Below are 15,544 nucleotides of genomic sequence, written 5' to 3'. Positions count from 1 at the left end.
ATTAGCAGCGCCAGGGTAAAGTTTTTCGACATCATTAAAACTATATCTGTCCTAGGGTTTCTTCTTGAAGATCAATAAAATGTCACATATGTTAACTGGAAGAGAAACACTGGTACAACAATCCCAAATACCAACCCTGGGCTAGTCCCAACCATAAGCATCTTCTGGAGCAACCAACCCTTTGGTTAGTCACGGGGTGGTGTCAGGAAGGTGCTGATGGGCATCCACAGGCTGTCCACAACCAGCAACGGGCAGGAGAACAGTTGGGTCCTGAAAAATGCTCCACTTGGTGAATGTGTTTGTTTCTTCCAGACAGACACAGTGACCGAAGAGATTCATTATTTTTGCAGGAGCAGCCATGTAGCCATTTTCAATGTCCCAAAACCATGAGTAACACCAAATTTCATGAGTACTTCCACTGGAAGGAGACTCACCTTCTGCATGATGGACACTTGTTCTCCAGCCACGAGCTATCTTCATTTGTGCTTGACAGGCATGCACTCAACATTGGGAGCCTCTGAATCAGTGATGGCAAAGGCAGCTTGCTACACCTAGAAAATTTAGTGTCAGAAAAACAAACAAGTCAATGAGGAGCAGAGAACAGGCAAAAAGTATGGTCAAGACAGTCATTAGGCAGTCAATGACTGGTGATTTACAGAATTGGACTCGTAATTTCTCTGTGCATTTTGTTTCCTCATCTAAAATGGGGTGTAATCATCCAGGCAGGTGGTATGAATATAAGGGAGGTGGTTGCAGTGGGGTCTGGAGTCCCTAGCTGAAAGCTGCCAGAGAAATGAGGTTATTCCTTGAGGTTTTGGTGGTTGAAGGGTACTTGATGTTTGAAGAGAGATTTAAAAACAAAACCTACAAAGTGATGCTTTAGTTGTTCTCTGCTGTTCAGCTACAATTGTCTCAGCAGCAATCTGTTAGAAGAAAGAAAAGAGAGGGGAGAATAAAAAAGGAAGCAAAATATTGACAACTGGGATAGAGCCAAACATTCAGCAGTAATAGCGTAGTAATCGTTTCCTCCAGTATCGAGTAGAGATGGGTAAGGAGAACATGTACAAACTACTGTGGAGTTGGTAGGCAAGGAAGATGACTGATCTTTCTCAGCCATCAGTCTGGCCTATGATAAAAGGAGCTCTGTATGTTTTCTTTCTTCCTTGATCAAGCTCGAAGCTTGCAGGCTGAGGGTATAAATCTTTGGCCTGTTTTTTAGAGCAGAAAGTTGGTTTAATTTGCTGTAGGTGTCAGTGGGTTAGCCAGTTCACCAGCTGGCCAAGTGAGCTGCTTTTTATAACTTCTCGACATATTTTTAACTTGTATTTTTCAAAACGGTGTCAGTGAGGTTTCAAATTCAACTGTGAAATTCCAGAAATCTGCAGTGGCTTAATTTGCTGGGCTAAAGGCATAAGGAGTCATGGGGAAGCAGCAAGTAATTAAATTGCTGTAGAGATAACATCTCACTGACTTAATGGTTAAGCTTTTTCTTCATTTTTTTCAATTTAGTGTGAAACTACAATATTTGGAGTACCAAAAACCATGTTCTGAGCAGCATTGATCATCTCATTTTGTTAAAAAGGTATTTGAGTGATCAGCATTCAGCCATCCTCTGATCCTTTAGCGAGGAGCACCGAGCATCTCAACATAGGTTGTCCTGAAAATGCATAGATCATTCAACTGACATTATTAAGCTGCCTGCAAGTTCATTAGGACAGAAAGCTTTATAAAAATTGGCTTTTCCTTTCCAAGTTCCATGGCAGTGGGAAGAAGGGTCGGGGTGATGGATCAGAGAACCTCTTGTCGCCCCATCCACCTCTTGTGCCCTTTGTAAGGCGTTTTGTGAATGAGGAGCGTTGTACAAAAGCCAGCTGTTGTTATTATTGATGCTGTTTATTTACTGGTCACATTTCTGCAAGCTGGGGCATGGAAAAGAAGAAACAAAAAAATCAATCTGCAGATTCACTTTGTTTCTGTTCAATTTTGCTTTCAGTGTTTGGGGAATGTTGATTTGTTAAACACTACTCTTTCCTCTGAATACCCTAGATTTACACAGTTGGTGGAGTTATTGCCTCATCCTTACACATAGGTGTACATTTATCTTTTGAAGCATCATTTAAGGGGTCTGACCATCAAAGGTTCGCTTCCAGGTGTGCACGTTTTCCTGTCACTTCAGGAGGGATGCTCGGATCCCTCAGCACAGCTAAACATAGCATCAAAGCCCATTTCCATTTCACCAAGCCCAGAGCATTTCCAGCCATGTCCCCACTCTGCAGGCAGCTGCCAAACCTCCTCCTGCCCCATCTCGCAGCTCCAGAACTGGGGTCTCTCCTCCTCCCCGTGTCCTACACAGCACACACAATGATTCCATCCCCATGTGGGAGCCCCACTGTTGCAATAAAGCTGATGAAGCTCTTTCCCTTCCCGTTCCTGGCTATGACAGATGCATCCCTCGCATGTGATCCAACAAATGGTGTCGTGTAAGTTGGCAGAAGAGAAACTCAGGGGGGAAGACAAAACATCTTTGCAAGCTCACACATCAGGTCTAACTCTTTCTTTGCTGGCAGTTTTAGGAGTCAGAGCTGGCCCGGTGGCAGGAGGGTTAATAATTGTGGTATTGAAAGTGTTCATATTGATATTGCTGAGGCTTTTTAAAAATGGTCAGAAATAGGTGGTATTTCTCAGTTGCTGGTGAAACACTCCACAGAAAACACAGCGTTCCTGCAGCAGAATAACAGCTTGTGGTTTGAATAAATGTTGTTATTTCTGCTCTGCTGTAGGTGTACATGTATGTTTTGGTTCAGTGACTGCCAGATACTGTAAAGGAGTATTGATTTCCTTTTCTATTTTAAGCTTTTCTGCAGAAAAGGCATCCCACATGCCTTCGGCTTTCTTTGCCTCTACCTAAAGTAGCTGCAGCCAAGCATTTATCTAACAAAATACTCTCTTATTTTATCGTTACCACTCATCCTTGTTTTAGTGGTTGCACCCCAAGTTGGTCAGGTCCCCATTCACCTTGGGGAGTTCAGAGCTTTTCCATCAAGCCCGTTTTGAGAGCAATCCAACAAGACAGCGTTGAAAACCCATGGCAAGTGGTTCCTTATTTACATTGGTGTGGCAGTTCTCACTGCCATAGATGAAGCCACCTCGGTGCTGGACATGAAAGAGCATTTTAGGAAACAAGCTGCCATAGCCAGAGTCTTTGGACAGCCAGATCAGCTCAGTACAACCAAGAAATAACGCAGACCTGAGTTTGGCAACCATAGGCAGAAGTCTCCATCCGTTTGTTAACTATTAAATCATCTGTAGGTAAACCATTGCACCTCAGCCGCAGTCCAGATTTACTTTGGTTCAAAACCTGAATAAACATTTCAGTGTTTAAAGCAGACGTTGCAGCGATTGCTGTCTTAGCAGGATTCCTGCGTCTCATGTTTAACTGCTTACATTCAACTTTCTCTTCTACTTCAGGTCTACAGCAAACATGGAATAGTAAATTAATTGGAACATTCTCAAAGCCTTGGCAAGTGCTTTGCCTGTGACATTACTGATTTCCCAGAGGAATAGCTGCTGATATTGGCTTTGACAGAGCTTGTAAAGCCTCTCGCTGCAAAGATTCCTCTCATAGCCGGGCAGGGCTGAAGTGCAGCTCTGGGATGTGCCGAGATAGGATTGTGCATTGGAAATTAATGTGCTTAATCTCAAAGTATGTTAAAATATACATGAGTGCTTTATGATTAAGAAATCACTCCTTGAGTTTCTGTCTCTGAGTTTATGGGATAATTCCACCTTGGCTTTTGGAAAATCACACAGAGAAAGATTGGCTGTTTGGAGACTCATGTTATCTGTGGCATCTGAACTTCTTACGAGTTTGTTGGTTTGTTAAAGATAATCAATTAAAATATCTACCAACAGAGAGGACTACAGACAAAACTGGATCAGAAACGTAGAAGTGAGGATGGGTAATGGACTCAATGCAGGAAGTAATGCAGAGTTCCATGTTGTGGATGGAATTGCCTGGTTACAAACAATACTATCAAGTCTAAATATTTCAGGGAATTGAAGTGTTACATTTTGCTTTAAACAATTGCCATACAATTAGGAATTGCACAGTCAGTGCTTTATGAAAAAGTAATGATACCATACTATCCTGAGTTCACAGAACAGCTGAAGTGTCATCCCCTTCCTTGCTCCTTCCTTATTCACAGATCTGTTCCAAGCTAGTGAAGATTTGCCCACATAAGCCCAAAACACCTGATCAAGGTATTTCAGTTGTGCCATTTTTCTTGCAAGGAATGGCCTGGAAATGCTCTGACCCCCACATGTCTGCTTTTCAGCGTCTTCCTCACACGTGTGCCAGGGTGGTGAACAAATTCTTCCTTTAATGACGTTTTCAATATTGCTTGTCATGAGTGGTCAGTGCCATCCACTCCCTGAAATAACAGCTTGGGACTGGCAGTGATTGGAGCCATGGCTGGAGTCTAAAATGTGGACAAACCATTTTTAAGAACCACTCAAAGTCAGAGCAGCAGGTCTGGGAGTCCGTTCTGCCGAGGAAAATCCCATCCCTGATACCGAAGTGGAGGAATGTTCTCCCCAGGGCAAAGTCCATGTAACCCTAGAATCCCTCTCTCTCCAGTTTTATCCAAGAAAGGGGTGGGAAGATCCGGCCCATGAATTTTAAGCTACACAGTGCACGTTTCACCTCTGATCTCAGCCTTGTGTCCCCTAAACTATTACTTCAAAGCTTTCTTGGAACAAAATGCAGCTGGTCTCAAATGTTAACTTTGCAGAGATTTGTCTAGAGCTGAGCAGTTGCCAGGTTCCAATAATTCCTCCCCTCCACCCCCACCTGAAGTTTCCTTCCTCTCTTTTCCCTGTATTAGACCACGCATGAGTTATTCTCGGTGAGAGCTTGCTTTTCGAAGAGCTACAATAAATCAGCGTAAGCTGTTTCTCCACATTGTTTTGTGCTGGCTCTAGCTAGACCCTGTTGAGCCTTTTGTCTTGAAATATATCTGTACTACCCAGTGCTGTCTCTGCTCCGTTGATTTATGGTGTCTACGCTTTCTGGTGTTGTTGAATAACCCACCCATGTTACTCCTTCAGAAGGTCATGGCAGTTGTCAAATGTCCTCCTAACTTGATGCTGATGAGGGATTGTTGTGATTTTGAGGTGTATGATGAGACCAGGCTAGCAGACGTGTTGCAAGAGGGTTGCTCATGGAAGCCAGTGCAGATTAAGACTGAGTCCTAAGTCTCTGTTGTGTCAGACAGTAGGATGCTGCCCCAACGAATAGCAACCCCTTTGGACAGGTTTGAATAGGAACTTCCAAGCCTGAGTAACTGGGGGAAGAAAGTAGGAAGCAGAGTTTGCTGGAGTGGTTTATATTTTAATTGCCAGTTTAGGATCTGGACAGGAATTAAGCTATTGATTCTACTAGACTAGACCAAGCCACATCAAACACAAATGTGCAGAATCCTGAATCCCCATAAGTCCTATAAAAATCAAGCAGAAATTACGTAATGTGAGCATAGTGCACAGTTCTTTGCATGTTCTGTGGTGCCCAAAGGTTTCCAGAGCTCTGTCAGATATCCACACTCATGCTACATGGTCTGTGATATTAAGAGGAGATTGATAGACTCGACTCCAGGCTGTTCCTACTCAGACTTGCTGCTTCTCCTGAGTTGGGAAAAGTAGCTGTAGGACTGCTAGTTTAACATAGGGTTGTTCAGCTTCAGAGAGAGCTGAAAAAGAGGCGGCTGCCCAGGTTACAAACCTACTTGGCAAAGCTGTGGGTCACTAGAGCAAAGGCTAAGAATGCATTTCTCAAAATGGAGCAAGAGAGCAAGCAAAGAGAGCAAACGTGGCCCGGCACTGGGAGCAAAGCCATTGCCTCTTGTGCCTTCAGAGGGACATAACTGCGTGTTGCCATGGGCAGAAGGGACACACCTGACGCCACCATAAATTTTCCTGTCTAACCGGAGTCGCCAGGGTGAACTCTTGGCTAACTGTGTAGGTCACGAGCACACACAACATGAGAGAAGTTACCCTATCTATTTGTAGTTCCTGCCCACAGCCCACGTTTTCTCAGGTTGCTTTGGGACACAAATCACCTCAGAGGAAAAAATAAAAGGCAAAAGCTGACTGAAAATCAGATACAGCAACATCCCTCTTCAAACTTCAGGTCTTAGATCCAAAGCAAGGGGCTCAAGAGCCCTCTGGAGAAAATGCCATAAATGTCTGGCTGTTCTTCGTTACATTTTCTTGGGATTGATTACCTGGATTTTTTTGTTTTTAATGGTAATCTTTAGCCAAATACCACAGGTAGAAAATTGGAATAACAGTTAAAGCTTCACAAAGTTACAAGCTGCTTAATGCATGATCGTCTTATATGAAAGGTTGCTAATCTTCACAATCAGCAAGGGCCACTAACCCAGCTAACACTCGAACGCATACCTTTAGTTGATTTTCCATTATAATATACTTTGGAAGCAAAATATACACACACGACATTACATTTTTACCAAGTTTAAAACGTCTGTGAGCAACTATCCAGTTGCTTGTCCAAAAATGTCACCGGTGAAATGTTTTTGATAAATAAATGTTAATTGTTCACTGTGGTTCTAAGACTCCGACTGATGCCAGCTACAAAGGAACCGATAAATCACTTCAAACAACACAAGATTTAATACTTAATTTTGGCAAGCCAGTCATTTTTCTGGCAGCCTAATGAACTCGGAGCCTTCCTGTCAGTTGGCTTTAAAAAAATCGCTTTAGGAATTCAGCGTCAAGTATTCAAAACTGCCCAAGTCAGATGTTCTTTGTTAGAGTTGATCTGTTTCTGGTAACAACATACATAATACCAAATGAAAAACACAGTTGACTTACATAGAATAACATGGTATTAGAGTAAGTTGCAAGGGCTTGATTGAGGAAATCACGTCTGTGTGTGATTAAATCAGTCCATATTCAAAGCAGCACTTATAAATCCTTTTGAAAAACTTTTATCTTGTACTTTTTAAGTCCTCCTGACTTTCATGAGTTAAGGAAAGTTTCCCAAGATTAAACAAATACTTAAATATTGTTCTGAAGAGGAATGCTTTTGAATGGGTGGAAAAGATTGCGTTTTTCCTATATGCAGTCATAGGAAGCTTGTCTTCAGTTCTTTGGTCTAGTCCCAGTGCTTTGGGTTGTTTTCTAGCAATAAAAGAGCATGCATGGGGTCCCACAGACTTGCCTCTGTCCCCAGAGGACACAGCATGTTAAAATCACACCATCCCACCCACAACCTTCCTCATCTAGCTCAGTTTCAACATCATTTTTATTGAAAATAAAGCAAGAACATTGGTCTTATGCTCAGCATCCTAAGTTGTGTTTCTGGCCTGCAAGATTTCACAGCACAGCAGCTGAGTGTTATTTCAAGGTACATTTCTCCTAATGACAGCACCCTGGTTTTGGAAGGCTCTTGTGTAAGCCTGTTGCTGGAGTTTATTTTGCCCTGTAATTCTTCTCTTGCAATTGATTGTGGAATTGCATTTCTAAACAATTGCACTGGTACAGCAGAGGTGGGAACATGTACCCATGTGCTACAGCTGGTTCTACTCTTGTACCTAGAGCTGAATTCCTGCCCTGCAAAGCTGCTCGCCACACAAGAAGTAAAATATTAGAGGATGTGAAGCTACAGTGAGAAACATTGAAGGGTGGCAAACAGCTAAAGTCTAGATTAGCTGGTGATCCTTCCCAGAGTCAGGACAGAAAGACAACATGTCCATATGGGTTTGTTCACACCAACTTTGCATTGCAGCCCAGCCTCTGCCACTCCTGACCTCCCTGATTCAGGAAAGGAGGTTTGCACGTACCTGTACCAACTGTGTGGGTGGCATCATTGTGTATTTCTTATTTCACAACACGGGAGGGACCAACACCAGCCACAGGCAACCAGCAGATATGTGGGAGCAGGGGGTGGTCACTGGTATTTACCATCACTGCCTAACGCAAGATAAGTAAAAACAGCTGGTAGTTCATTTGAGCAGTAAAGGTAAATACCATCCTGCCCTCTTGTTTTAGTAAGTGATTGCTTCTGATTGCCAAGCTGTGCAGTTCCAGGAGGCAGAAACCTGCTGTGGGGAGGCAGGAGTTGGTGGGGAAAGCTATGGGAAGGGCAGGGATCTGTGCAAACTGGCTGCTGCTCTGCAAACAGTGGTCAATAAGCTTTAATAGCCCTAATTATTGTTGCACTAGTTAGGTCAGAGCAAGCATGTGGGTGCTTAACTCCTGCTGCAGCTCCCACCTTGGCTTTGTGTGCAGACGCACCCACGAGCGTGGGGAAACGGTGCTGTTGTGTGATTAGGTGCTTGCTTGAGCAGATGCCCAAGCAACGCTGTTTCTAGATGTTCAGTAATTACAGTTCCACCAGCCAAAGCCTCTAAAGATCCATCAGGTTTCCTTGCCGGCGGTTAGAGAGACAGGAGCTCGCGTGGGTTCAGACACAGGTCAGTCCCCATCAGCTTTGCAGGTTGTGCAAAGTGTTTTCTACCTGACATGTACCAGTTCCAAAGGATGTCAACCGCAAGAGCTGGAGGTGAAGAAATTTCTCCCCAGGATGAATATGATACGTGGAACCTTGTTTAGACATAGTTGACGTTGAGGTGGTGCACCAAGGCACCGCAGTCCTGCAAAATCTTAAAGCCGGAAGGGTTTCTGTGTTAATGTTAAATGACTCCATTGAAAGCAGTCTGTGATATTCTGTTATTCCAGCCGTTGTGGTAGGAAAGAGCCGGCTGCGATCTGGGAGCAGGGGTGTCTGCAAAAATGTTTACATACAGTACAGAACTGCTGTCAGTCAATCTAATCACTCATATTTTCATGCCAGCTCGCTAGCGAAAATATGTTGAACCGCATATTTGTTATACAGCCTTCAGGTATTATTTGCCAAATCTAAACTTGTTTTTCAATGGAAAATGGGAGATTAGGTGAAAGAGACACGTCTTCCAGTCCTTGCTCAGATGATATTCCTACTTGTTTTAATATTACAGGTGGTTGTGTTTAATGTATGGCCCCTGTGCTTAGACCTGAAAGCTGGAGCTAAAGAGCTGTGTAGACCTGACCTAGTTTTCAGTCAGTAAAGCCACTCTCACTTTTTATTCGACAACAAAATGAGCTACTTCTGTTTCGACATAACAGTTAGGGAATTTTACTCCTTGTTTATGACCATCAATATGACAAAACTTTCAAAAGCATCTAAGTCTTCTCGACAGCTACTGCCATTATGGCTCTTAAGGCACAAACAGTCTCAGGCGTTTTATTCAGTATTTTGCAGACAAATAACAACCCAGGTCTCTTCGCCGTGGTGTCCAAAGGCTCCGTTGTGCGAGATGAGCGGCGAGGTTGCAGAACACTTTGCCTCTCTGAAGGATGGGGGGTTTTTCTTTTCTCACTGATTCTACAGCAGATGAGGGGGCTGAGCGTGCAGCAGGATGCTGTCAGGCAAAGTCGTGGTGCCGTATCAGTGTGAATGAAAGCAAAATTAGGGCTTTGCTGTCAGGGAGGATGAAATAACAGCAAGAATTTCCTGGCAGAGATCTCTTTGCCAGCTTCCTATTAGGTTTCATTCACTTGATGCATTTCAGTACATATCTTCAAATATTTCTCTGAGAAGCAAATGGAGGGGAGATTCAGGCCAGGCATGAGGGTGCTGAGAGCCTGGCCCAGGTTGGCGAGAGAGGTGGTGGCTGAACCATCCCTGGAGACATCCCAGGCCAGGCTGGACGGGGCTCTGAGCACCCTGAGCTGGTGAAGATGTCCCTGCTCATGGCAGGGGGGGCACTGGGGAGCTGGGAAGGTCCCTTCAACCCAAACTATTCCACGATTCTGTGATTCTATGACCAGGGCTGAGGTACCAGACCATTACATGTAGGTAGAGGCAGAAGCACTTGGATGGTGCCTCAAGTTTTCAGGGCAATGTACCGAGCAATGTCTGGCTATTCCAGCACTGGCCGCAGTGTCTCTGCTGGGCTGCCTGTCTCTGGGAGAGGTGGGACATGTAAAGCCGTGATGCCTCTGCTACGGACAGTCGACGTTCTCCCCCGTGGAATGAGCAGCCTCTCCCTTTCTTCAGTATTTGGAGCTATAATAGACCCTGCACTCTGAAAATCAGGCAATGCATTGATAACTTGACAAATCTATCGACAGGGAGAGATGACAAAGGAAGAACTGACTGCCCCACACACATAGTTTTGAACCAGTGATACTAAAGAACATTTGTAGAGCTCAGCAAGTTCAATATGCTACATGATCTAACCTCAGCCTTGCTAATTAGTATTAGTTACCAGAGCATCTTTGCATTGCTGCTGCTGCTGTGCTTGCTGCATGCTCTATAAAATCCTTCTGGTTTTGATGGATGCTCTTTCAAGTTGTCCAGCATGAGCAAATCCTTTGAAGCAGGTGCTAATCAACGAGCTAGAGCAGGAGTTTCTACAGCATCCAACGTCTTTTTTAAGTTTAAATATATTAAGATCAAAACCATTTATTGTGGTGAATACATTTTCTAAAAATGTATTCAAAACCTCCATCAAAATAAAGTTGAGGAATTCACTAGCTGTAAACTGCTGTAATTACTTTATGTTGTCAGTTCATTTAATATTTCACTTAATGTACTGAAAATGTCTAACTTGTAGCCTTCAAACTGTTTTGTGGTTGCTGATGTTGCAATGACAGACGGTACTTTTAAACGAACAAGTTATGTTTATGTTGCTAAAGCTGGATTTTAAGTAGTCACCTGTCAACTTTAGCACAAAATCTGTAATTTCATTGCTACTTCTGATATAGTTCTACAGGAAGAACACTGGGAAGGTTCATTCAACTTGAGCCACTCTCATGTGTTGCCATTCCAGTAAAAGTAAAACGTCACTGCTAAAACTGGAATCTTTGAAGATAAATAATTGCATGTCTTTCAAAAATAAGTGACTATTAGACTGATGGGTTTATGATCCCTGCCTGTAGTCGTACGGTCGCTATGTCAGAGTCACCTTGATCACCAATGTGAAGCAACTATTTTGGAGCAGAAACTGGAATGATAAAATGGCCAGCATTGAGAAGAAAAGATAAAATTCCAAACTCCAACCATTCAGGACTTTGCTTGAAGACCCATCCTTTAGCTCAAGTTTCATCTCGGACTGGTCTGTAGTGTCAGACAATGTTGCAGGGTATAAAGTTAAGGACAATATTTGGAGAAATACCAGTCCCAAATGAAATCAACGGCAACACTTCCATAGTAGGAGCAGTGCAGATGCCTCAAGTGCAGGACAGAGTTCTCCAGCCCGGGGATTGATGCTGATGCCCATCTGCAGTGACTGTCTCATGGGCAGCTGGATTCCGTCTGGTCTGTCCTACTACCACCTAGTGAAGACCAGGTTGATGGTAGGTCAAGATGGCCATTGGTTCTCCTCTGTCAAAACCCACCTCAGTCAAAACCCACCTCATTAGATACTTGCCTTGTGTTTGCTAATGTCTGAAATGCTGATGCTAAATTGAATATGCTGTTTTTCACTTGCAGCTCTGAAGCCTTTGTGGGTTGATTAGCAAGTTAATGATTTATACCTTAATGCTCCATTTAGGGCCCTGGTGTTTATCGCTCATGGCGCTGGGGAACACTGCGGCCGCTACGATGACTTGGCCCAGAGGCTCACAGGACTTAACTTGTTTGTCTTTGCCCATGACCATGGTGAGTAGTCTAAAACAGTGCTTGATTTACAGCAGCTCAGGACTTTACTGAAGCAAATGCCATTAAAGCTGCTCAGCGGTGAGAGAACAGTCAATAAAATATTTACACCTCGGCATAAATGAGAAAGAGATGAAATGGTGCTTATTGGATCTGTAAAAAGCTATCCCTGCTCCTCAAGATTTCCTCAGCGTTGTCACTGATCTTACTGCTGGCGCTGTTTAGACCTCTGTCTAAGGGATTATATCTCTTTTGCCTGTCTCTTGGCTGAAGCCGAGACTCAAACCTGCCCCCAGATCTCCTCTAAACCAGGACTGTTTAATTTGAGCTTGAAGATCCCAAATGCAGCAGAAATTAGAGCATGTGAGGCATTGCACCATTTAGTCTGAGGGAGGAAAGGCAAAACCTGACTGAATCGTGCTGACCAAGCCTTCCCCTCGCATTTGCTCCCATGCAAAAATTAACCCTCTATTTTCCCTGAAAAAAGAGAATACCTAGTCCTCTGGACAGCTTGCAAGGAAGGTAAATAAAACCCTTGTGATTTTTCTGATCAACTGATCAAATGCCATATTCAGGGGTGGCTTTACAAAGATGGTTGACCTGTGCGGAATTATCATTGCTGACCACATGAGTCTCTTTCTCCCTTTATATTTCACAATATTTCTAAGTGTCGATTCATTCATTTCGATATATTCCCTCTAAGTTGGACGCAGGCTAGCAGGAATCTGCAGTAACCCCAGTAGAAAGTGTCTTTGTTCCTTTTTGTTTATCTGTATGGCATAAAGTTCATGAGAAAGGTGATGGAACGGACCACATGCTGTCCACTCTGCAGCTGCTGTTCATAGATTACAGACAATATTAATATATAACAGAAGTTACTGAACTCTGGGACACACAAGCAGTTTGTTCAGAGCCACCGTGGCCTATGAGAGATGGTGCTTGCTCGCTGTGCGTACTTATCGTTATGCCTTAGTTCCTCATTCCCTTAAAACTTGATGAAGATTTGAAGAAGTAGGAGTTAAAATAACAATATTTGAAGTAACAAGCCCCAAAGAAATGATAAAACATTGTATTTATCACATGGATTTGATATGGGGAATGCCTCTTCTGTTGATAGAGAGCAGCCTTTGGGGTGAAGGTTCCTGTCAGGCGTGTTTTGTGTTGTATAATAAGATAGTTATTTGCTCTCTTTTTCCTTGAATATCTTTTTGACTAGAGAAGCATAAATATTTTTTAGTGTTTTTTGTTTGTTTGTTGTTGTTTTTAATAGACTAATGTTGCTGCATAAATTAGTTCAGTTAATACAAATGTGGTTGCTCAGGCCAGTTACCAATTCCCTTCTCCCTGTCAAACCTACAGTTTTCTTTGCAAATTCGGTTTGGTTTTCATCATCAGCCGTGGGGAGATGCTAAAGAGGAACCTGAAAGCAGAACAATGGAAACACGGTTGTGTTACACAAAGAGCTAATTTAACTGAGCCCAGATTCACCGTAAGTCAGAGAGAGAATCCACATGTGTTATATGGAACACGGGTTACAGCCCGAGCTGGATGGCAGCGAGAGCTGATGGACACAAACACGTTGGTTGCCAAATTTGCTCAGATCACACTGGAAATTTTCTAGCTTTCCTCCGCCATTTTGTCCCTTCCAAATCACTTCACCAGTGTATTCCCCCTTTGCATCCCACCCTTTGGATGTCTTCGGGTCATATTAATTATTCAATTGTGTTAGCAAAATAATTGCTTTCTATTCCCCATCTCTTAGAGTGGCTCTTAGTCTTATGAGCTTGACGTAGTTTTCCCAGCCTGGCCATTTATTCTGATTCTGGTATTATCATGGCTAAAATTCCCAATATAGGTGCATTATCCATGAGATTATTAATGCAGTTTCGCAGCCTGGCTGGCATGATTTCCCAAATGAGCTGGGAAGTTACTAGGGCTGTAGTATGCGTGACCTGACTGATGTATAATTGTGTTATCCTTCAGTCAAAAGAAGGAAAAATCATTTCCATTTATATTGCTGAGGCTGTAGGAGCTTATTCACTGGCTCTAAATCTTGCCAAAAGCTGCTCTGCTCCACCGTTCCCTGTTACACGAGGCTTCAGCAAAAAGGCTGGCACTTCACAGAGTAACAGTATTTGCCCAAATTTGTGTCTTGGTATTGCCCTGTATAAGGCATCACTGGCTTAAGTTCACTTAGTACATCAGGATTCATGCATTTACTCACTGGGGTATTTCATAGTAATCCCAAGACCACTGGATCTCATAGATATGTATTAGAAATTGCCCACGATGGTGGTGAAAATTTAATTCCAGGAGACCTCTTAACCTTACCTTACATCTAATATTGTTGAATTGCTTTGTTTTATATCAATCCCATGGAAGAGGTATATTTTGTAATACACCATTTTTTTCTGTGGACTCTCACATGGTGTTTTCAATAGGCAGGTAACAGTTTCCTATGATTTCTGGGTTTACTTGGCCTGCAGCTTCGTGAAATCAGAGTTAAGGCCACTGGGACAACCTTGCTATACATTTCTGCAAGCTTCAGGTGTTTTGAAATGACATCTCACACTTTCAATTTCCTTTCTCTATTACTGGTATTTTATTACGGCAGCATTCTGATGATAGAAGAAAAGAGACAGACAAACATATTTGGTTATTGGCAATCAATTTAGGAAAGCCCTTCTAGGAGGAATACCCATGGGAGTTTCATCAAACTGCAGTGATATTCTACTTCTTCAGTCAGTCACGGGCAGATTGCAGCTCCTTTAGTTATAATGCAGTATTTTTAGGCACCAGTAAAGCTGAGAGCCAAGGAAAATGAGAATAAAGGATAGAGAATGTGGCTTTGTTTTCTCATACCAAGCATTTTCAGTTGGTATAGCACATGATGTTCCAGCTATCCTCATTTCTCTTCCTATAACATCTCATTTGCCGAGATCTTATTCTCTATGGTTGCACTACATGGCCAGAGCCCAGAACAACCGCAATTTCACCTTCAAGAGTTCATGTCAACTAATAGCAGTTATGAAAGCATTTCCAAGATGTGAGAACCAGAAAAGTGTTATTTACTTCTCTCTTAGACTTTTTAACAGCGGGGGCACCGACCCCTTTTTCACTTGGGCTTGCTGGTGCTTCTTATGGGTGATGTGACCATCTTAGGTGAAGATGAGGAAGGTGAAATACTTCACTCTAACGTAGCAGCAGTTCCCAGCCTTTACATTTGCTGGAGGACAAGCCCTTTCAACATCCTTCGCTCTCCAGAGGGAATAAAACCCTGTCCTGGAATGTGGAGACCTCCAGCTCTTCGACCCTCTTTGAAGCTGTTGAATTTCCCACTCTTCAGTTACGTGTCACGCCAGATCAAAGCAGAGGGAAAGGCTGCAGCTCTAACACCTTATTCGTATTCCTTAGATGTCTCTAACCGAAGTTCAGCTTGCTTTTTTCACCCCTGCTGCTACTTGGTGTGTGGTGAGCATTTCTGATGGCTTAGCAGGTCCCTCTCAGACACGTACTGCTGCTTGTGCACCCCATTAATTTTCTCGCTGTTTTATCTATTTGACAAAGCACCTATTTCTAAAAAGCAGAAAATAGCTGAAGCAAAGATTTTTAAATGCATCAAATATTAGCCGGTTTGTTTTTTCTTCCCCACCCCCCGCCAAGTGATTGCTGTGTTGTTCTTGCAACTGTTAAAAGACCATTCTGTTGATGAGAACAGAAGGCTTTTATTTATTCATAGCACTGAGAAGGCTTGATCTACACAGGGAGGTTAAAAAGGACTAAACATGGTCAAACTGGTAGGGTGGGGAATGACTAAGAAGGTTG

General features: G+C 43.1%; 1 protein-coding gene across 1 annotated transcript in view; it reads left to right on the top strand.

Moving 5' to 3' along the window:
* MGLL (monoglyceride lipase) overlaps positions 1-15,544 on the top strand; it is a gene marked incomplete at its 3' end in the record, with an annotated part of 53,864 nt that overhangs the window by 7,166 nt on the left and 31,154 nt on the right. Inside the window, exon 3 of the mRNA XM_080350189.1 lies at positions 11,616-11,722. Within this exon, the coding sequence (XP_080206315.1) occupies positions 11,616-11,722 (107 nt within the window). The remainder of the gene's footprint in view (positions 1-11,615; positions 11,723-15,544) is intronic.

Source organism: Nesoenas mayeri (genome assembly GCF_963082525.1).
Source record: "Nesoenas mayeri genome assembly, chromosome: 10".
NCBI lineage: Eukaryota > Metazoa > Chordata > Aves > Columbiformes > Columbidae > Nesoenas > Nesoenas mayeri.
This window is presented reverse-complemented; position numbering and strand designations above follow the sequence as displayed.